The sequence below is a fragment of the Coregonus lavaretus genome (genome assembly GCF_964263955.1).
Source record: "Coregonus lavaretus genome assembly, chromosome: 5".
NCBI lineage: Eukaryota > Metazoa > Chordata > Actinopteri > Salmoniformes > Salmonidae > Coregonus > Coregonus lavaretus.
The window spans coordinates 11,415,229-11,437,929 of NC_139992.1; the positions used below are offsets into that span (position 1 = coordinate 11,415,229).

Genomic DNA, 22,701 nt, shown 5'->3' on the forward strand with positions numbered 1-22,701 from the left:
AGAGAGAGGTTAGCATTACGTCTGTGTGTGTGTGGGGGAGAGAGAGGTTAGGATTACGTCTGTGTGTGTGGGGAGAGAGAGGTTAGCATTATGTCTGTGTGTGTGGGGAGAGAGAGGTTAGCATTACGTCTGTGTGTGTGTGGGGAGAGAGAGGTTAGCATTATGTCTGTGTGTGTGTGGGGAGAGAGCGATTAGCATTATGTTTGTGTGTGTGGGGAGAGATTAGCATTGTGTGTGGGGGGATTAGCATTACGTCTGTGTGTGGGGGGGAGAGATTAGCATTATGTCTGTGTGTGGGGGGAGAGATTAGCATTATGTCTGTGTGTGGGGGGGAGAGATTAGCATTATGTCTGTGTGGGGGGAGAGAGAGATTAGCATTATGTTTGTGTGTGGGGGGGAGAGAGAGATTAGCATTATGTTTGTGTGTGGGGGGGAGAGATTAGCATTATGTCTGTGTGTGGGGGGGAGAGATTAGCATTATGTTTGTGTGTGTGGGGAGAGATTAGCATTGTGTGTGGGGGGGATTAGCATTACGTCTGTGTGTGGGGGGGAGAGATTAGCATTATGTATGTGTGTGGGGGGGAGAGATTAGCATTATGTCTGTGTGTGGGGGGAGAGATTAGCATTATGTCTGTGTGTGGGGGGGAGAGATTATCATTATGTTTGTGTGTGTGGGGAGAGATTAGCATTGTGTGTGGGGGGGATTAGCATTACGTCTGTGTGTGGGGGGGAGATATTATCATTATGTTTGTGTGTGTGGGGAGAGATTAGCATTGTGTGTGGGGGGGATTAGCATTACGTCTGTGTGTGGGGGGGAGATATTAGCATCATGTCTGTGTGTGGGGGGAGATATTAGCATCACGTCTGTGTGTGTGGTGGAGATATTAGCATCATGTCTGTGTGTGGGGGGAGATATTAACATTATGTCTGTGTGTGGGGGGTAGAGATTAGCATCATGTCTGTGTGTGTGGGGGAGAGATTAGCATTATGTCTGTGTGTGGGGGAGAGATTAGCATTATGTCTGTGTGTGTGGGGGGGAGCGATTAGCATCATGTCTGTGTGTGTGGGGGAGAGATTAGCATCATGTGTGTGGGGGGGAGAGATTAGCATCATGTCTGTGTGTGTGGGGGAGATATTAGCATCATGTCTGTGTGTGGGGGGGAGAGATTAGCATTATGTCTGTGTTTGGGGGGGTGAAGAGAGATTAGCATGTTGTCTGTGTGTGTGGGGGAGAGATTAGCATCTTGTCTATGTGTGTGGGGGAGAGATTAGCATTATGTCTGTGTGGGGGGGAGGGATTAGCATTATGTCTGTGTGTGTGGGGGAGAGATTAGCATTATGTGTGTGTGTGGGGGGGGGGGAGATTAGCATCATGTCTGTGTGTGTGGGGGAGAGATTAGCATCATGTCTGTGTGTGGGGGAGAGAGATTAGCATTGTATGTGTGTGGTGGGGGGGAGAGATTAGCATCATGTCTGTGTGTGTGTGGAGAGATTAGCATTGTGTGTGGGGGGGAGATTAGCATTGTGTGTGGGGGGGGGGGAGATTAGCATTATGTCTGTGTGTGGAGAGATTACCATCATGTTTGTGTGTGTGGGGGAAAGATTAGCATCATGTCTGTGTGTGTGTGGGGGGGAGATTAGCATCATGTCTGTGTGTGGGGGGGAGAGAGATTAGCATCATGTCTGTGTGGGGGGGAGAGAGATTAGCATTGTATGTGTGTGGTGGGGGGGAAGAGATTAGCATTCTGTCTGTGTGGGGGGGAGAGAGATTAGCATTCTGTCTGTGTGGGTGGGGGAGAGAGATTAGCATTGTGTGTGTGTGGAGAGATTAGCATTGTGTGTGGGGGGAGAGATTAGCATTATGTCTGTGTGTGGAGAGATTACCATCATGTCTGTGTGTGTGTGGGGGCGGGGAGAGAGATTAGCATCTGTACGCGTGTGAAAGTAAAACAGAGCTCAAACAACTAGTGGTGGTGAATGACCTCATTCACATGTGACTTAATGTGTGCCAACAACCCTAATCGTAACACTAGAAGATGATTAAACAACTGTAGAAAACATTCAACGATTACCTCTATCCAGTGTGTGACGACATTGTTGTGCTGTGTAGGGTTCTGATGTGAAGACCGATTATGGGCCACTCCTTCACACACTGGCTGAGTTCGGCTGGCTGCTCACCTGTGTCCTGCCCACACATATCATCCGCCATGACCGGTAACACACATCATTGATGGAGATTTTGATATTAATGTTGTTGGACCAGTCTTGGCTCAAGTCTCTGTACTCATTGATGCACTCAAGGGATGAACCTGACATGGCACTTTAATGTTTTGTGTGTTGCCTGATGGTCCTTCTCAGAACAAAGGTGTCAATTTTGTAGCCCGGGTCATCATGCCTTATATGACTGTTTTCCTTCATAAACTCTTGTAATGTTGTGTGTGTTTGTCTAGTGATGGTAACCTGGCAACCAAGCAGGTGGTGTTCCTACAGAGACCAATCAAGACCTCTTCAATACCACAGAGGAACCATGTGAGGGCTTGGTTTCATTTAGAACGAAATACTACAACAGGAAAGCTGCTATTTGTGACAATACTGCTCCCCTGTGGACGTTTTTATGATAAAGGGAAGTGGAAAATGAAAGCAAAGTGAGATGTAGCAGTATCATACAAATCAATGAATTGTATTAAATTGCTACACTATCATGCCTAAACTTAACCTTAAACACGCAACTTTAAAATTTGACGTTTGAGAAACATGGATGAACGTCTAATTCTGAAGTGAGGGCTAGTTGCCATTACACACATCTGTGCTGCATTAGATATGCGTGTTGCTTTTACAATATATTTTTATGACCTCTGACTATATGCACAATGTTTAGCGTTACTGCATTGAAAAGTCACCGTTACAGGGACATGCTAGCCTCTTCCTCTCTGATCCTCCCCTCTCTGTCCTCTCCCAGGCGGGGTCCATTCAGAGGGACGTGTCCACTCGCTCTGTGAGTCAAGGTGTGGGCGGCCCCCTAACACCCCCCACTGTGGAGCTGTCCCCCACCGCTGGGGGTATCGGGGGGTTCCCTGTTTTCGGAGGGGGGTACCCCAGCGCCCTGTCCCACCTAGAGGAGGGGGGCTTCGAGCACGACGACGGGGCGGCAGAGGTCACCTGCATGTGACCCCTGAAATGGACACACACACACAGATGATATACATTCCCCATCTATCCCTCTAATCGCTTCCATAACCAAGAAGACCATAGATTAGAAAGCAAAACTTGGCACTTTCTGTTTTTTTTTTATTATGAAGCCATATTTACCATTTTGAGATGGTGTTATTTCCATTTTTATAAATTTTGTTGGGAAAAGCAAGCCGTCTATATTCACTGATGTTGAGACACTTTTGTTCATACCATCACAAATACGCACGTATAAATCCAGATTCACACATCACATCGTTCACACACCACCTTTTCATATGAGAAAGAACATGCATTCACACATAACTGTGACTAGCACAAAGCGCAGGACATCTCCACAGTGACCAGGGGAACCAGGAAGTACCTTCCATGTAGACACACACAGACCACTGGACTGAACTCTGTGACCAACGACACACCTGGATGTTGGAACAACGTGTCCCCATGTTTTTGTGCTCAAGTCTGTTGTTCATTGATCTGTATTTTTAAATATTTTTTATTCATTGGCATCAGGACCTATTCTATTCCTGCACCTATTGTGTCATAAGAAATAGCTGGTAGTTATTTTATCATAGCCACATGGTACTGGTTATCAGGCCTCAATTGTTTCATTCTGCCCAGTGATGATTCCTTTCCTCAGTTCTTCAGACAAAAGCCCTATTGTGTTACTAAGGGAGATGACTGTGACATTTGTTTTATAATACTATTAAAGTGAAACAACAAAGGGTTTGTTGTATAAGAGAACACCATGATGATGTACATATTGTAGATGTTAACAAAAAGTATCACTAGAGATGGACCTTTTTAGTTACACAGAATACAAGTTTATGAGTCCCCTTGTTTTGGGGATGGCAAAACAAATCAGTATTATTTACCAGTTGCAGTGTTTTCATTTGAGAATTTGTAATATTTTGCTTCCTTTTGTCATCGGTGTTGATATTTTATTAAACAGCTATTTCTCCTCGTTCCTCTGTGTCCAGTTGTATTCTCCGCTTTAGAAAAACACTGGCCATGATTTCCTCACATTTACTGACCAATTATTTACTTTTAAGCACTTGGCAGCTAGGCTAAATGGAATAGAGGCCATGGACAGGACAAGTTCATTCTTGACAGTTCCAGCGGTGGCCCCACACTCACATCTGCCACCTTAACCTTCTTCATCCAGGTGTTGAGAGGTGTAAACCTCTCAAATATTCCCATTACTTTTACAAGCTGCATTTAAAAATTAAGTCATACCAGATGAGGCCAAATTATACAAAGGGATAGTTTTTTGGGTCAACAAGAAAACGGTAATAGTCCTTTTTTATTAAGACATGGAAATGTCCACAGTAACAAAATGTAGTTCTTTAAAGGAAAATAAAAAGTTGGGCGGATCGACAAGACTCCTCCCACAAAATAACTTAAGGATGAGGGGGAGGGAGGGTAAAGGGTGAAGGTGGTGTGTACTCAGAGCAACACAAGCATAGAGGGATTCTGAACCACAAATGGACCCCTAACCTCTAAACCCTAGGCACACCTGTAAACTTGAGGAGTGGATACAGATAAGCATTATGGTCATAGCTTCATCTTGCCTTTCAATGGGTTTCGTGGAAATGTCTGCATATTTTTCCACCTATCCAAGCCTCTCAGATCTACAGGAGTGGCAAGGAGTCTATTTCGAATTCAGTGAGAGAACAAAAGCAACAGGGAGAGATAAAGCAAAGGTGAAGCACCAGCAAAGACCTGATAGGGGGGGGGCGGACAATGACATGGGACAGCAGGGGTAATATACTGGAAGACCATAAAGGTGTGCCTTTGTCATCAACACATACGGTGGGGGAAAAAAGTATTTAGTCAGCCACCAATTGTGCAAGTTCTCCCACTTAAAAAGATGAGAGAGGCCTGTAATTTTCATCATAGGTACATGTCAACTATGACAGACAAATTGAGAGAAAAAATTCCAGAAAATCACATTGTAGGATTTTTAATGAATTTATTTGCAAATTATGGTGGAAAATAAGTATTTGGTCACCTACAAACAAGCAAGATTTCTGGCTCTCACAGACCTGTAACCCCGTGGGGTCAAAATGATCACAAGAACGGTGAGCAAAAATCCCAGAACCACACGGGGGGACCTATTGAATGACCTGCAGAGAGGTGGGACCAAAGTAACAAAGCCTACCATCAGTAACACACTACGCCGCCAGGGACTCAAATCCTGCAGTGCCAGATGTGTCCCCCTGCTTAAGCCAGTACATGTCCAGGCCCGTCTGAAGTTTGCTAGAGTGCATTTGGATGATCCAGAAGAGGATTGGGAGAATGTCATATGGTCAGATGAAACCAAAATAGAACTTTTTGGTAAAAACTCAACTCGTCGTGTTTGGAGGACAAAGAATGCTGAGTTGCATCCAAAGAACACCATACCTACTGTGAAGCATGGGGGTGGAAACATCATGCTTTGGGGCTGTTTTTCTGCAAAGGGACCAGGACGACTGATCTGTGTAAAGGAAAGAATGAATGGGGCCATGTATCGTGAGATTTTGAGTGAAAACCTCCTTCCATCAGCAAGGGCATTGAAGATTAAACGTGGCTGGGTCTTTCAGCATGACAATGATCCCAAACACACCGCCCGGGCAACGAAGGAGTGGCTTCGTAAGAAGCATTTCAAGGTCCTGGAGTGGCCTAGCCAGTCTCCAGATCTCAACCCCATAGAAAATCTTTGGAGGGAGTTGAAAGTCTGTGTTGCCCAGCGACAGCCCCAAAACATCACTGCTCTAGAGGAGATCTGCATGGAGGAATGGGCCAAAATACCAGCAACAGTGTGTGAAAACCTTCTGAAGACTTACAGAAAACATTGACCTGTGTCATTGCCAACAAAGGGTATATAACAAAGTATTGAGAAACTTTTGTTATTGACCAAATACTTATTTTCCACCATAATTTGCAAATAAATTCATTACAAATCCTACAATGTGATTTTCTGGATATTTTTTTCTCATTTTGTATGTCATAGTTGACGTGTACCTATGATGCAAATTACAGGCCTCTCTCATCTTTTTAAGTGGGAGAACTTGCACAATTGGTGGCTGACTAAATACTTTTTTCCCCAACTGTATTATGGTTTAATGTAGCTTTTGTAAATCCAGCTGCTCCAAAGGTTAAAGCAACGTTCCCCTACAGAGTAGTGAGAGACTGTAGCTTTTCAAATACTTTGAGCGTTTGCTATAGCCTGCCTGGAGTGCCAGGTGGGCGGGGTTTGCACTTGTGGGACTCTCATTGGTTTCATTGCAACAGGCAAGCTCAATCAAGCAGTATTTGACTCTAGTATTTGAACTCCCGTCTGGTCTCCTGTGTGCAGCTCTCCTCTCAGGCCTCGCTCTCCCCAGCTGAGGCGTTCTGGACCTCCTCCTCCAAGATAGGTACAATCAGGTTGTCCTTGGACATCAGGTTGTACTTCATCACGAAGCGCGTGAACCGATGGCACAGGAACGTCTCGTTCTACAGGGAAGGAAAGAGGAGAAACCAGAGGATGAGAGTTGGGCCTGGTCCAGTAACAACCTCTAGCCTCTACCCCTAGACACTAAACACAGAGGAGAAACCAGAGGATGAGTTGGGCCTGGTCCAGAAACAACCTCTAGCCTCTACCCCTAGACACTTAACAAAGAGGAGAAACCAGAGGATGAGTTGGGCCTGGTCCAGAAACAACCTCTAGCCTCTAGCCCTAGGCACTAAACACAGAGGAGAAACCAGAGGATGAGTTGGGCCTGGTCCAGAAACAACCTCTAGCCTCTACCCCTAGACACTAAACACAGAGGAGAAACCAGAGGATGAGTTGGGCCTGGTCCAGAAACAACCTCTAGCCTCTAGCCCTAGGCACTAAACACAGAGGAGAAACCAGAGGATGAGTTGGGCCTGGTCCAGAAACAACCTCTAGCCTCTACCCCTAGACACTAAACACAGAGGAGAAACCAGAGGATGAGTTGGGCCTGGTCCAGAAACAACCTCTAGCCTCTACCCCTAGGCACTAAACACAGAGGAGAAACCAGAGGATGAGTTGGGCCTGGTCCAGAAACAACCTCTAGCCTCTACCCCTAGACACTAAACACAGAGGAGAAACCAGAGGATGAGTTGGGCCTGGTCCAGAAACAACCTCTAGCCTCTACCCCTAGACACTAAACACAGAGGAGAAACCAGAGGATGAGTTGGGCCTGGTCCAGAAACAACCTCTAGCCTCTACCCCTAGACACTAAACACAGAGGAGAAACCAGAGGATGAAGTCTGAGGTCTGAGTTTAGAGGCTGACTGACCATTTACTATAGAGCCTGTCACAGCCGTGATTTGTCATGAAGTAAATCATGTCTGGAACGCAGCTAATAAGCATCAAGGATCAGAACTAACCGTTGTATGTAGAGCCATAGCTTTGGTCTGCTTGGAGTCATCACATGGGTGAACTCCACTGAGCATGAGTTCAGTAGACCATGAAGTGACCATTATGGATATGCCCAGGTCCCAGACTCTATTCAGCTCTAGTAACGACAACATACAGTATCAGTTCAGTGTTTCCCTATTGTCTAGGTCTGTAGTGCCACCTGTTGTCTGAATATGGGACTACTACAAAATGGAATATGACCATAGCTGGTTGGCCACATACGGAGAATAAAAGAGTTGGTAATCATTCTCATCAATTCCTGCTCAATCTGTTGCACATCTGGTGTGGGTAAGTGCATTATATTTTCTAATTCAAACAAGCAAAAAAGCAATGAATGTCCCAGTGAAGCTTTACTGTCATTTTCCATTTGTATGAGGAGCCCAAATCATACCTCACTGCCAAGTCTATTTTGGAAGTGTGAACCTTCAACTTACCTCATACTTGTCAAATATCTGGCGATGGTGGAAGTAAGCATGGGAGAATATCCTATAGATCCGGCGACACACAGAGCCTAGCTTGGCCACTGAGGACTCCTTGATGCTCACACTGGGGAGGGAAGATTGAAAGCGCATGAGTGGGGAACCAAAGTACTCCTTTACATAGAGTGTGTGTGTGTGTGTGTACTCACCGGCTGGGGAAATATTTGTTGCTGTTGAGAAGGCAGGCAGCTCCGTCCAGCGTGTGCCTGGTGTAGTCAATGGCAGGGCACTGTGGACCCAAGCACAGGCAACTTAAATATAATGCATTGCAGGCTGGGCTGAAAAATGTGAATTGAATTCAATCAAATGTATTTTATAAAGCCCTTTTTACATCAGCAGTTGTCATAAAGTCCTATACAGAAACTGAGCCTAAAACCCCAAAGATCAAGCAATGCAGATGTAGAAGCACAGTGGGTAGGAAAAACTCCCTAGAAAAGGCAGGAACCTAGGAAGAAACCTAGAGAGGAACCTGGCTCTGAGGGGTGGCCAGTCTTCTTCTGGCAGTGCCGGGTGGAGATTATGAGAGTACATGACCATTAAGGCCCAACCGTTCTTCAAGACGTTCTGAATTCTGATTTTAGTAACAGACCTCTTTGGGGGTCTTGTGTGCAGCACACAGGAAGATCCACTGTTCTGTGGCGGTCATCTGGGTGCAGGTCTCTGGGTGGCACTCACTCTGCAGTTTCACAGCTAGTCCATTCAGCTCCAGACAAAATTGCCTGTATCAGATGGGAGAACAGTAGACACAGACTGAGTCAACACACCCACACGGAGTAAGGTTTTTGATCTCAGTGTAGTGTGTGTAGTGCAGAGTCAAGAGTGAGAAGTGCAGAGTCAAGAGTGGGTGGTGCAGAGTCAAGAGTGGGTGGTGCAGAGTCAAGAGTGAGTAGTGCAGAGTCAAGAGTGGGTGGTGCAGAGTCTAGAGTGGGTGGTGAAGAGTCAAGAGTGGGTAGTGCAGAGTCTAGAGTGAGTAGTGCAGAGTCAAGAGTGGGTGGTGCAGAGTCAAGAGTGGGTGGTGCAGAGTCAAGAGTGGGTGGTGCAGAGTCAAGAGTGGGTGGTGCAGAGTCTAGAGTGTGTAGTGCAGAGTCAAGAGCGGGTGGTGCAGAGTCTAGAGTGGGTGGTGCAGAGTCTAGAGTGAGTAGTGCAGAGTCAAGAGTGGGTGGTGCAGAGTCTAGAGTGAGTAGTGCAGAGTCTAGAGTGAGTGGTGCAGAGTCAAGAGTGGGTGGTGCAGAGTCTAGAGTGAGTAGTGCAGAGTCAAGAGTGGGTGGTGGAGAGTCTAGAGTGAGTAGTGCAGAGTCAAGAGTGGGTGGTGCAGAGTCAAGAGTGGGTGGTGCAGAGTCAAGAGTGGGTGGTGCAGAGTCAAGAGTGGATGGTGCAGAGTCAAGAGTGAGTAGTGCAGAGTCTAGAGTGTGTGGTGCAGAGTCTAGAGTGTGTAGTGCAGAGTCTAGAGTGTGTAGTGCAGAGTCTAGTGTGTAGTGCAGAGTCTAGTGTGTAGTGCAGAGTCTAGTGTGAAGTGCAGCTACTGTACCTGAGGTGCTCATACTTCCACACCCCCTCGTCCTGTCCCTCTGGTGGCTCCAGGATCTTATCGATACTGGAGCAGTCTGACCGGATGTTCTGCTGAATGTACTGAACAAGGGACAGGGGAGGCACTGAGGTTAGTGATCAGAACATCTTGCCATCATCCCCTTGCTAGCTAAAATAAATAGCTTCTGACATGGGTGACAATGATCACACTAGTCAACCATTAATAGATGAGATGCTTTGTAGTGATGGGTTCTGACCTATAAACTTCAAACATCCTTAATCATGTCACAGAGGGAGAGAGAGGAATATAGGATGTGTACATACTGTCAGAACATGTTATTGTTAGACATCAGGGATCCTATGGGAAGGAGGGGGGCCACAGACTGGTACAAGTCAACAGGACAGCTATGAGTGGGGAGGATTGAGGAATGCGGGCTAAGGTCAGGTCAGATGAAGTGAGAAAGAACAGTCACCACTAAAGTTCTGGCTGGCAACAGATGTATTGGCTGACCATATGTGTGAGGAGGAGACTCCGCATAGGAAGGGTTAAATACCAGTGCTTGTGTGAATATGTTTTTTGTCTTATGCAGCTGTTTGACCCTTTGGGAGAATAAACTTGGTTTGAGCTTTAACAATCGTCCGTGAGTTTTACTCGGTTCGTTTAGAACCTAACAGTAGGTTTATAGGGCAGCAGGCAGCCATCTTAAAATAAGGTAGAGCTTGTCACCGTCAGGCTTGGCACTTGACAGCTATGAACAGCATTCTGCAATCATAACACTTAAGGCTAATTTGAAGCTCAAAATGGACTCCACAGTTATTCCCCACTAGCTAACTCAACCACACCTGTTGTACAGCCAGCGTGCTGTCCATCTCCTCAAAGGATTCATCCGGCCAGTTGTAGAAATCCTGCAGTGAGAGAGGGAGGGATAATCATATTCAGTGCATGTGTGGCTATGGCTCAAAGGGCAAAATAGTGTCACCTCTCAGCCTTTCATATTTCATCTAACTAGACAGACGGTCTCTTCACATTACCCAAGTCCAGAACAGACTCTAGGAAACACACAATACTACATAGAGCGATGACTACATGGAACTCTTCCACATCAAGTAAGCGTGCAGTAAAATCAGATTTAAAAAACTGATAAAACAACACCTCACAGCAGACACGCTAACACACACATTGTAATAATAATTGTATATCAGTGGAGGCTCCTCAGTGGAGGGGGAGTTTCATTTGATTTTTTTTACATTAAGAATTGTTGATCAAACAATACTAAATAGTTTGTAAGAAAGGAATTTCGCTGTGCTTTTGACATTAAAACTTGAAACATATTCATGTCACCAAATAATTGATTAAAACACACTGTTTTGCTTTGAAGGTCTACAGTAGCCTCATCAGCACTCTGTAGGGTAGCACCATGGTGTTGCTGGAGGACAGCTAGTTTCTGTCCTCCTCTGGGTACATTGACTTCAATACAAAACCTAGGAGGCTCATGGTTCTCACCACCTTCCATAGACTTATACAGTAATTATGACAACTTCCGGACGTCCTCCAACCTATCTAGCTAGCACTGCAGTGCATAAAATGTGGTGAGTAGTTGACTCAAAGAGAGAGAAAGACAATAGTTGAACAGTTTTGAACAAATTAATTTCTTCAAAAATGAAGGAGACGCAAGGAGAGAGGTAGCTATATTTCTTGTTGTATTTGTTTCACTTTCTTAGCTAGTGAATGCAGCTAGCTAGTAGTTTTGCCTACTCAAAACACCCAGCTCAAACAGAGAGGGATGCTATGTTAGCTAGCTGGCTATGGCTATCCAACACCGGAACTCTTCCAAGTCAAGGTAAGCTTTTGGTTTATGAATTTATTGACACCAGTCCAGGGCCCGCTGGTGTAACTGCTAAACTGCTTGCTGACTGTACACTGTACTGCATGATTGTAGCGGGTTTACTAAAGCGTTAGTTCTAGTAGCTTTCTTGACTATGACGTTAGCTAATATGGTGACAACGATGTAGGCTGTGTGCAGCGGTTAGCGATTATGATATGAAGGTTTGGCTTGGAAAGGTTTTTCGCCTGGTCACAGACAGCTGATTTGTTGTGCACTGAAGTCCACAAGCGAAGGGAAAATGCGAGAGGAGCGCACGTAAATGCACTACAAAGTGATAATGCTGTTTGTATGTGGCTGCTATGAATGTGAACTGTGTTCGAATGTGATCAGGGGTGTATTCATTCTGCCGATTCTGTTGAAAAACGTTTCTTAAAACGGAAGCAAATACAACGAAACGGGGATGAATACACCTGAATTTGTTGAATAGAAACTCTCATTTGCAACTGTTGGACTAATGATTAGACCCTAGATCAGCTAGATACAGACAAGAGTGTGCAAGGCGATATTAAATGTGTCACTGTCTGTCACCTTGATTACTCCAATTTTTATCATCTCGACCTGTGCACCTGTTGTAAACTTTCATTCATAGTCTAGGTTGTAGCAACCTCATGATGGGTATAGGGAAAATCCAAGTATATTGTGTAGTAACCTAGCTAAACCTATCGATGTTACATTGAGCTGGGTGAATGGAATATGAATGGCAGTCATCCAATATGCTGTAATAGAAATAAAGGCCATGCTCATAAAAATAGTGTCCTCCCTCATCTTACTGTTGTATATTATACATTTGTAATAGAGTAATAATGTATTGCATGATCTATTGTTTTATTAATGAAGTAGCCTGTTGCGTTTTGTTGTGATGTAGCTACTTAATTATTTTAAATCTGTATGGACCCCAGGAAGAGTAGTAATGGGGATCCTAATATAAAAATATATATACTGTATATAGCTAGCTACATTAGTTACTGGTTAGCTAGCTAGCTAGTGACATTGGACACGTATTAGTATAATTACACAAACAATTACCGTTACTTGGGTTGATAGCTAGTTGATGGAAAATAATATGACGTTAGCCAGCTAGCTAAAGTACAGTAGCTTTAGACTACAGGTCATGAACCAGTATGAAAAAAATGTATGCACTGACTAACTTTAAGTCACTCTGGATAAGAGCGTCTGCTAAAATGACTAAAAAAATGAACAGTTAGCCATGAACAGTTATCCATCTGCTAGCCCCGGCCCGCTAGCACACGCTAGCCGTGGCCTCTTGCTCGCTAGTGCTTTAGCAGCCCCCGATCTACCTCCGAACTATCCTATTGCTGTTCACCGGACCTTATGATAACTCAGCTATACAACTGATGCCTGCTGGACTGTTCCTTTTTACGGTACCGCATCCTGTTTATGTTTAGCCTCAGCCCAAACTGTGTCGTCATTACCAGCTGTTGTCTTAGCTCTCTCAAATTACACCTGTGATTGCTTTATGCCTCTCTCCCATGTCAATATGGTTTGCTTATTGCTGTTTCGGTTATTTCTAATTGTACTATTTCACTGTAGATCCCCCAGCCCAGCTAAACCTGTCTTAGATAGCTCCTTTGTCTCACCCCCCATACACGCGGAGACCGACTCAATCAGTGCCTCCAGTGATGCTATCTCTTTCATTGTTACCCAACGCTTAGGTTTACCTCCACTTTACTCATATCCTTCCATATCCTTGTCTGTACATAATGCCCTGAATCTTTTCTACAACGCCCGGAAATCTGCCCCCTTTATTCTATGTACCCAACGCACTAGAAGACCAGTTCTTAAAGCCTTTAGCCGTATCCTTATTCTAGTCCTCCTCTGTTCCTCTAGTGATGTAGAGGCTAACCCAGGCCCTGCAGCCCTCAGTATCACTCCTACTCCCCAGGCGCTATCATTTGTTGACTTCTGTAATCGCAAAAGCCTTGGTTTCTTGCATGTTAATATCAGAAGTCTACTTCCTAAGTTTGAGTTATTCACTGCGTTAGCACACTCCGCCAACCCTGATGTTCTAGCAGTGTCTGAATCCTGGCTTAGGAAGGCCACCAAAAATTCTGACATTTCCATCCCCAACTATGACATTTTCCGTCTAGATAGAACTGCCAAAGGGGGTGGAGTTGCAATCTACTGTAGAGATAGCCTGCAGAGCTCTATTATACTATCCAGGTCTGTGCCCAAACAGTTTGAGTTTCTACTTCTAAAAATCCACCTTTCCAGAAATAAGTCTCTCACTGTTGCCGCTTGCTACAGACCCCCCTCAGCCCCCAGCTGTGCCCTGGACACCATATGTGAATTGATTGCCCCCCATTTATCCTCAGAGTTCGTACTGCTTGGTGACCTAAATTGGGATATGCTTAACACCCCGGCCATCCTACAATCCAAACTAGATGCCCTCAATCTCACACAAACTATCAACGAACCAACCAGGTACAACCCTAAATCCATAAACATGGGTACCCTCATAGATATCATCCTGACTAACTTACCCTCTAAATACACCTCCGCTGTCTTCAACCAGGATCTCAGCGATCACTGCCTTATTGCCTGCGTCCGTAACGGGTACGCGGTCAAACGACCACCCCTCATCACTGTCAAACTCTCCCTAAAACACTTTAGCGAGCAGGCCTTCCTAATTGACCTGGCCCAGGTATCCTGGATGGATATAGATCTCATTCCGTCAGTAGAGGATGCCTGGTTGTTCTTTAAAAGTAATTTCCTCTCAATCTTAAATAAACATGCCCCATTCAAAAAATACAGAACTAAGAACAGATTTAGCCCCTGGTTCTCCTCAGACTTGACTGCCCTTGACCAGCACAAAAACATCCTGTGGCGTACTGCATTAGCATCAAATAGCCCCCGCGATATGCAACTTTTCAGGGAAGTTAGGAACCAATATACACAAGCAGTTAGGAAAGCAAAGGCTAACTTTTTCAAACAGAAATTTGCATCCTGTAGCACTAACTCCAAAAAGTTTTTGGACACTGTAAAGTCCATGGAGAATAAGAGCACTTCCTCCCAGCTGCCCACTGCACTGAGGCTAGGAAACACTATCACCACCGATAAATCTACAATAATCGAGAATTTCAACAAGCATTTTGCTACGGCTGGCCATGCTTTCCACCTGGCTACCACTACCCCGGCCACCAACTATGCACCCTCAGCTGAAACTTACCCATGCCCCCCCCAAAATCTGGACCTGTGCACTTCAGCCACGCTCAAGGTCCTAAACGATATTATAACCGTGAACGATAATAGACAGTACTGTGCAGCCGTCTTCATCGACCTGGCCAAGGCTTTCGACTCGGTCAACCACCGCATTCTTATTGGCAGACTAAATAGCCTTGGTTTCTCAAATGACTGCCTCGCCTGGTTCACCAACTACTTCTCAGATAGAGTTCAATGTGTCAAATCGGAGGGCCTGTTGTCTGGACCTATGGCAGTCTCTATGGGGGTGCCACAGGGTTTAATTCTTGGGCCGACTCTTTTCTCTGTGTATATCAATGATGTCGCTCTTGCTGCTGGTGACTCTCAGATCCACCTCTACGCAGACGACACCATTTTGTATACATCTGGCCCTTCATTGGACACTGTGTTAACAAACCTCCAAACGAGCTTCAATGCCATACAACACTCCTTCAGTAGCCTCCAACTGCTCTTAAACACTAGTAAAACTAAATGCATGCTCTTCAATCAAACGCTGCTGGCACCCGCCCACCCGACTAGAATCACTACTCTCGACGGGTCTGACCTAGAGTATGTGGACAACTACAAATACCTAGGTGTCTGGTTAGACTGTAAACTCTCCTTCCAGACTCACATTAAGAATCTCCAATCCAAAGTTAAATCTAGAATCGGCTTCCTATTTCGCAACAAAGCCTCCTTCACTCATGCTGCCAAACATGCCCTCGTAAAACTGACAATCCTACCGATCCTTGACTTCGGCGATGTCATTTACAAAATGGCCTCCAACACTCTACTCAGCAAATTGGATGTAGTCTATCACAGTGCCATCCGTTTTGTCTCCAAAGCCCCATACACTACCCACCACTGTGACCTGTACGCTCTTGTTGGCTGGTCCTCACTACATGTTCGTCGTCAAACCCACTGGCTCCAGGCCATCTATAAATCAATGCTAGGCAAATCCCGCCTTATCTTAGCTCATTGGTCACTATAGCAGCACCCACCCGTAGTCTGCACTCCAGCAGGTATATCTCACTGGTCATCCCCAAAGCCAACACCTCCTTTGGCCGCCATTCCTTCCAGTTCTCTGCTGCCAATGACTGGAACGAATTGCAAAAATCTCTGAAGCTGGAGACTCTTCTCTCCCTCACTAACTTTAAGCATCAGTTGTCAGAGCACCTTACCGATCACTGCACCTGTACACAGCCCATCTGAAATTAGCCCACCCAACTACCTCATCCCTATATTGTTATTTATTTTTGCTATTTTGCACCCCAGTATCTCTATTTGCACATAATCTCTTGCACATCTAGCATTCCAGTGTTAATACTAATTGTAATTATTTTGCACTATAGCCTATTTATTGCCTTACCTCCATAACTTGCTACATTTGCACACACTGTATATATATTTTCTGTTGTATTTTTTGACTTTATGTTTTGTTTTACCCCGTATGTAAGTCTGTGTTGTTGTTTTTATCGCACTGCTTTGCTTTATCTTGGCCAGGTCGCAGTTGTAAATGAGAACTTGTTCTCAACTGGCTTACCTGGTTAAATAAAGGTGAAATATATATATATATATTTTTTTATGTCAAAATAGCTCGCTAACAATTACTAACGGTAGCTAGCTACTGTAGCTAGATAATATGTCAACAATTACAGCTATTAGCCAACTTAGATATCTAGCTAACGTAAACTAGATTAGCTAGCTAGTTACTAGCTAGCTAGCAACAATAAAGTGGTTTTCAGATGGTGTCCATATTTTTGTTTTAAGTCTAACTAGCTAGCAAGTTTCTAATTATCTGTGGTACATTTTAGCTTGCCAAGTTAGCTAACGCTAGCTAACGTTACCCAGTTGCAAGCCCGACTCTTCCTGTTTTTCGGAAGACAACTCCGAGTTAACCGTACAGAGAAACGACTCAAAACCCGAAATCTGAATGAAATGCACTGTTCCTGCAAGACCACCGTGGTCACCGTTGGTCTCTTTACCATATGCAATCGTATTCCGATTTGTGGAAACATACCTTCGCCTTGGTTCCAGGCCGATTCCTCCTCAGAACTGCAGTACCCTCCGCCATGACCATCTCGACAGAATGCCCGGATGCATATGAGGCACAAATGCACTGACTTGTGTGTGACGGATTCACTGTATCAGGAGCGGGGACAGGGAGTTGCAAGGCTACCAAGCAGTGGACATTCCGCCAGAGATAGTGCCTTCGGAAAGTATTCAGACCCCTCGACTTTTTCCACATTTTGTTAGGTTACAGCCTTATTCTAAAAATGATGTAATAGACCCCCCCCCCAATCGACACACAATACCCCATAATGACAAAGCAAAAATAGTTGTGTATACATTTTTGCTAATTTATTACAATTCAAAACTGAAATATCACATTTACATAAGTATTCAGACCCTTAACTCAGTACTTTGTTGAAGCACCTTTGGCAGCGATTACAGCCTCGAGTCTTCTTGGGTATGATGCTACAAGCTTGGCACACCTGTATTTGGGGAGTTTCTCCCATTCTTCTCTGCAGATCCTCTCAAGCTTTTTCAGGTTGGATGGGGAGCGTTGCTGCACAGCTATTTTCAGGTCTCTCCAGAGATGTTCGATCAGGTTCAAGTCCGGGCTCTGGCTGAGCCACTCAAGGACTTTCAGAGACTTGTCCCAAAGCCACTCCTGCGTTGTCTTGGCTGTGTGCTTAGGGTAGTTGTCCTGTTGGAAGGTGAACCTTCACCCCAGTCTGAGGTCCTGAGCGCTCTGAAGCAGGTTTTCATCAAGGTTCTCTCTGTACTTTGCTTCATTCATCTTTGCCTCAATCCTGACTAGTCTCCCAGTCCCTGCCGCTAAAAAACATCCATACAGCATGACGCTGCCACCACCATGCTTCACCGTAGGTATGGTGCCAAGTTTCCTCCATACGTGACGCTTGGCATTCAGGCCAAAGAGTTCAATCTTGCTTTCATCAGACCAGAAAATCTTGTTTCTCATGGTCTGAGAGTCTTTAGGTGCCTTTTGGCAAACTCCAAGCAGGCTGTCATGTGCCTTTAACTGAGGAGTGCCTTCCATCTGGTCACTCTACCATAAAGGCCTGATTGGTGGAGTGCTGCAGAGATGGTTGTCCTTCTGGAAGGTTCTCCCATCTCCACAGAGGAACTCTGGAGCTCTGTCATTATGACCATCAGGTTCTTGGTCACCTCCCTGGCCAAGGCCCTTCTCACCCGAATGCTCAGTTTGGCCGGGCGGCCAGCTCTAGGAAGAGTCTTGGTGGTCCCAAACTTCTTCCATTTAAGAATGATGGAGGCCAATGTGTTCTTGGGGACCTTCAATGCTGTATAAATGTTTTGCTACCCTTCCCCAGATCTATGCCTCGACACAATCCTGTCTCGGAACTCTACGGACAATTTCTTCGACCTCATGGCTTTGTTTTAGCCCTGAGCTGCACTGTCAACTGTGGGACCTTATATAGACAGGTGTGTGCCTTTCCAAATCATGTCCAATCAATTGAATTTACAACAGGTGGACTCCAATCAAGTTGTAGAAACAGCTCAAGGATGATCAATGGAAACAGGATGCACCTGAGCTCAATTTCGAGTCTCATAGTAAAGGGTCTGAATACTTATGTTTTTTGTTTTTAATAAATGTGCAAACATTTCTAAAAACCTATTTTTGCTTTGTCATTATGGGGTATTGAGTGTAGTCATTGTCCTGTTGAAAAACAAATTATAGTCCCACTAAGCCCAAACCAGATGGGATGGCGTATAGCTGCAGAATGCTGTGGTAGCCATGCTGGTTAAGTGTGCCTAGAAAAAAAAAAAAAAAAAGCACCCAGCAAAGCATCCCCACACCGTCACACCTCAACCCCATTCTTCACGGTGGGAAATACACATGCGGATATCATCCGTTCACCTACACTGCGTCTCACAAAGACACGGCGGTTGGAACCAAAAATATCAAATTTGGACTCCAGACCAAAGGACAGATTTCCACCGGTCTAATGTCCATTGCTCGTGTTTCATTTACCAAAACCAGTTCCTAATCAACTGGTACTTAATCAAAATCTTATGCAAATCTGATTTGTGGAAAGTTCATATGTATATTCAACTTGTCTTATTCTGAGTGTAGCATATGGGGGATCTGTGAAACTCACTCCTCAATATGAAGAGTCCCCACTTGCACATATAAAATCCTATTTTCATAGAATATCTGCTTGGGAGGAGTATGAAAGAGGCACATCTAGATTCAATAGTTCACTTTATTATTGTAACAAAACATGATCAGAATTATTTACAATTGAATAACATAAAAAAGAAAAACTAAACGAGTCAACCTTCTCTATTAGAATGAATGGGGGTTACACAGCGAAAAGGACTATTCTACATATTTGCCAAGGATGTCAGCATCACGGAACAGGAAGTATTCCTGAAAAACAAATGTATGTAGAAATTGAAAGACAATTAGAAGAATCAATTGCTTTTACTGTGGTCATAATTATTGTAATTAATGAACATGTAGATTACTCCTCCAACTAATCATTATATTTTTTAATTATATATTAGATAAGTATGATATACATTTTTCATTACATAGATAATATAACATTTCTAGACATACCTTGTCTTCCAGGTTGACTTTAGTTCCTCCGTACTCTGGCAGAAGGACCTTCTCTCCAATTTTGACACTCATGGGTGTCAGATATCCTTTCTGAATGAGATCAGTAGACAACACCGTTAGACACAACCATAGAGAATGATAAGAAGCCTCTAGTGGCCAAAAGCCGTTTTAGCATGGGCAGCGCCATTGAAGGCTTCCACCACGCTTCCGCCATTTTAAAGTAGTCAACTGGGTGGGGATTCCTATGGGTTGTAGCTCCAATGGCGCTGCACATGCTGTCACACGCTATAATGGCACATCTATAAAGATGAGTCCTCTATCTATCTCTATGGACACAAGCCAGAGCAGCAAGCTCTCACATAAAAAATGTGCTATATTGTATCAATGTGGTCCCTGAAGTTAAACACTTCTAATCTCCCGGCATTGTGAAATCTGATTAACTGCACAGCAGACAGACAAGCCAGTTAGTTCGACAGCTCAGAGATAAGCTATTGATTAGCCGGAGAGAGTGAAACAGGAGCAGTAAGTTACCTGGTTGGTGGAGCCTGGTCCCACTGCCACCACTGTGGCCTGTAGCACCTTGCCCTGGGCCTTCTCTGGCAGCATAATGCCCCCCTTCGACATAGTCTCTGCAGCCAGACGCTCCACCAGCACCCGGTCAAACATGGGAAGGAATTTCCTGAAAGCCTATAAGATGAAGGGGAAGTATTTTATTTGACAGAGACAATGTACAACAAAACATTGCAATCTAACTGCAAAAAAAATTAAAATTGAAACTGATTTTAGCTACATAGCTCATTGGAGTTTGAGACAAGAGTTTTGGACTCTTCTACAGTGAGTGCTTGGCATGCAATGGTCATACCCTCAAATAGCCACCAGGTGGAGCCTGAGATCCATTGTGTGAACTGATAAAGACTTGAGTAACAAAAGCAGGAGGGGCCCAACACCGCAGCCCCTTAAATAGCCAAAAGGAAATGTGTTGTAGCCATCTTCCACTGAAATTAAGGACATTTTGGTGGACTATGTACATTGAAAAACCTTTGGTGTCTTCCAAGAGTTCTTGGTTTGGTAAGTTTGGTCAAGTTACCAACTAGGTATTCATAAACCTACTTACTACAGGTTAGAGGTACTGTCCTCTACGGACCTCTGTAACGGCAACAGGAAATCAGAGGGTTCATTACATTAGAGTGGGGGAGGGATATAAATCGGGATGGACCTTGATAACTAGCAGTGTCCATGCAATTTGTCAAGTAGACCCTGCCAAAGGCAACAAAGAAACTCTTTGTATTCACTAATGAAAAGCATAAAGAAAGCGGTTGTTCGATTTCTGATGTAGGACGATCTTCAAGCATAAACTAAGACTACTGAAAGTATAGTGTGGGTTCTCTCTGTGGCCAGCATAATGCAAGGAGCTTAGGAGCCACAACAGAGAAGATTTGCAACACCAGCTGCCAGTCTGCTAGCAAATGTACCTCTGACCTTGAGTGAAGGGCATCTCTGAAACAGGGGAGAGACAGTGGTTCTCTAGGCTGTTGACTCTTTAGGGGGGCCAGTGGGGATGATGGGTGCTGCACTGTCAATGTTTACCATGATCTCAGTGAAGGACAGAACCCTGACCCACAGATACACTTCTAGACTAATCATGGCGGGAATGTTGGAGTAAATTCCAGAACAAGTCAGCAAGTGACTCCCCCCCCCGCATGGCGACCAAGGCTTTGTGAGGTCTAGTTATTCTAGGTCTCAAGGACCCAGACCTCCAGAGATAACATTCAAGGTCTGTTCTTCAGTAAATGATTTGTCTGATGGTTCAGATCCCTCAATCTATCATATTTAGGATAAAGTATGAAGAAAAAAAATTTTATGCACTCACTAACTGTAAGTCGCTCTGGATAAGAGCGTCTGCTAAATGACTAAAAAAATTTTTTTAAATAATGGGCAGTATTCCAAAGTAGAATTGTGTTGCATACTAAAGTTAAGTTACCCCCTCTTTAAGGAATACCTGGGATAGGATAAAGTAATCCTTCTACCCCCCCCCCCCCCCTCTTAAAAAAAAAATAATAATAATAATAATAATTGTAAAGTGGTTATCCCACTGGTTATAGGGTGAATGCACCAATTTGTAAGTCGCTCTGGATAAGAGCGTCTGCTAAATGACGTAAATGTAAATGTTAAGTGAACGTAGCAAATAGACTAGTCTGAAATGTTTAAACAAGCGAGTTTGGGAAATGAATAGGCAAATGAAAATGGTCAGTGCCATCCTGGACGTCCCTAACCTAAACTCACCTAACCTTTAAAATGTCAACTTCAATGAGGGGTAGGGACGTCCCAAGGATTCCGGATAGCACGGACCAAATGAAAATGTTCTGACGCAGTTGCACATGGGGTCACTACGTCTGTGAAACAACGTAACCCAGAAGTGGTTGATAAGGAGCCGGTATTTCATTTCGTCGTTGTGCAAGGACAACGACAATGAACTACAAAAAACATAGAATAGGTCAAATAATACAATTTAAAAATGAGATTTAAAAAATGTATACCAGATGCCTATGTGCACAAAGGATCATCAGCATGCGGCCTCGGATTAGTTTTGGCAAAATATGCTTCACATCACTTCATTCAAAGTACAAAGCTAGTTCGTTAGCAGTACCAACTTCAGATGTATATTTTCTCCAATAACCAACGATTGGAGATTGAATGGTTCAAGTGGTGTCTAACTAACTGTTAACGATCTGCTTTGGCACAATTATGCATGGAAGCTCGCTTGACATTGCCTGAAAAACAGTGTGAACCTGCCGAACTCATCTCATCCTGTATTCTTGCAGTGGTAGTTAGCAAGCTCGATTATTTGTGCGAACACTGAAAATAGCATCATTTGTCTGACCTTGTCTGAGAGAAAACAAAGCATAGTTAGCAAGCTAGCTAGTTAGCTAACGTTATGAAACTCGGTATGCTAGCTACTAGCTAGCTAGCCAACTTTGTTGGTGATAGAATGTTAAACATCCTAAATTATATTTGAGCTATGTGACAATGTTTTGAGAAAGAATGTCTTACCATTTTTAAGTGGTAGTCGTTGAGACCTTGTGATGTTGAGCCCCGATTTCTTCTTGAATGTGGATCTGACAAGCGGAAGGGGAATCTCTCCACGTGAGGAAATATCGAGAACTTGGACGCGCATGCGTGTCTTCAAATGTCCTTACTTCACGGTTCCTGGACAGTTTAAGTTCCAGAATATTCCATAACGCAAAAAGCAAGTCATAACACGTGCAAACATAAAATTAACACAGTTGTGCAGGGGGAACTCGTCGGGACAGTTATGATGAAATTATAACTAATGCTTCATGAGTTTTCATGTGATTGCAATTCGCAGCAATGTTGCACAATGTGACAACTTTGACCCCTCTTTTT

At 44.3% G+C, this 22,701-nt stretch overlaps 2 protein-coding genes across 7 annotated transcripts in view; one reads left to right on the forward strand and one right to left on the reverse strand.

The window, feature by feature from the left end:
* LOC311129574 (raftlin-2-like) overlaps window positions 1-4,156 on the forward strand; it is a 30,467-nt gene extending 26,311 nt beyond the window's left edge. For 2 of the 3 annotated variants that reach the window (XM_084161912.1, XM_084161913.1), the window contains 3 exons: window positions 2,111-2,214; window positions 2,451-2,529; window positions 2,960-4,156. In XM_084161912.1, coding sequence (XP_084018038.1) covers window positions 2,111-2,214; window positions 2,451-2,529; window positions 2,960-3,169 — 393 coding nt within the window. In that variant the 3' untranslated portion in view covers window positions 3,170-4,156. Of the gene's footprint in view, window positions 1-2,110; window positions 2,215-2,450; window positions 2,646-2,959 lie in introns of all 3 variants that reach the window. The other variant, XM_084161914.1, reaches the window with a different exon arrangement.
* LOC311129578 (MOB-like protein phocein) lies at window positions 3,351-22,682 on the reverse strand. Of its 4 annotated transcripts, none has more exons than XR_014613293.1 (8): window positions 16,708-16,786; window positions 10,447-10,509; window positions 9,605-9,705; window positions 8,666-8,795; window positions 8,226-8,305; window positions 8,032-8,143; window positions 6,240-6,666; window positions 3,351-5,070 (listed from the first exon to the last, which is right to left on the reverse strand). XR_014613293.1 is itself a non-coding variant. In XM_084161920.1 (8 exons), the coding sequence occupies exons 1-8, from the start codon at window positions 22,348-22,350 to the stop codon at window positions 6,535-6,537; spliced, it is 777 nt and encodes a 258-aa protein (XP_084018046.1). In that variant the 5' UTR covers window positions 22,351-22,580; the 3' UTR covers window positions 4,464-6,534. The 4 variants fall into 4 exon arrangements, 3 of the variants coding, with proteins under 3 accessions (XP_084018046.1, XP_084018045.1, XP_084018044.1); XM_084161920.1 differs by lacking the exon at window positions 16,708-16,786 and adding exons at window positions 19,828-19,983; window positions 22,348-22,580 and having other exon boundaries at window positions 4,464-6,666; XM_084161919.1 differs by having other exon boundaries at window positions 4,464-6,666; window positions 16,708-16,794.
* Window positions 22,683-22,701: the final 19 nt, after the last annotated feature.

What these genes read in the sequence shown, in the direction of transcription:
- LOC311129578 (XM_084161920.1), bottom strand. An exon ending in GCACGCTGGCTGTACAACAG is followed by an intron (nt 9,706 to 10,446) that starts GTGTGGTTGAGT and finishes TCCCTTGTTCAG; the next exon opens with TACATTCAGCAGAACATCCG. An exon ending in AACAAATATTTCCCCAGCCG is followed by an intron (nt 8,144 to 8,225) that starts GTGAGTACACAC and finishes TTCCCTCCCCAG; the next exon opens with TGTGAGCATCAAGGAGTCCT.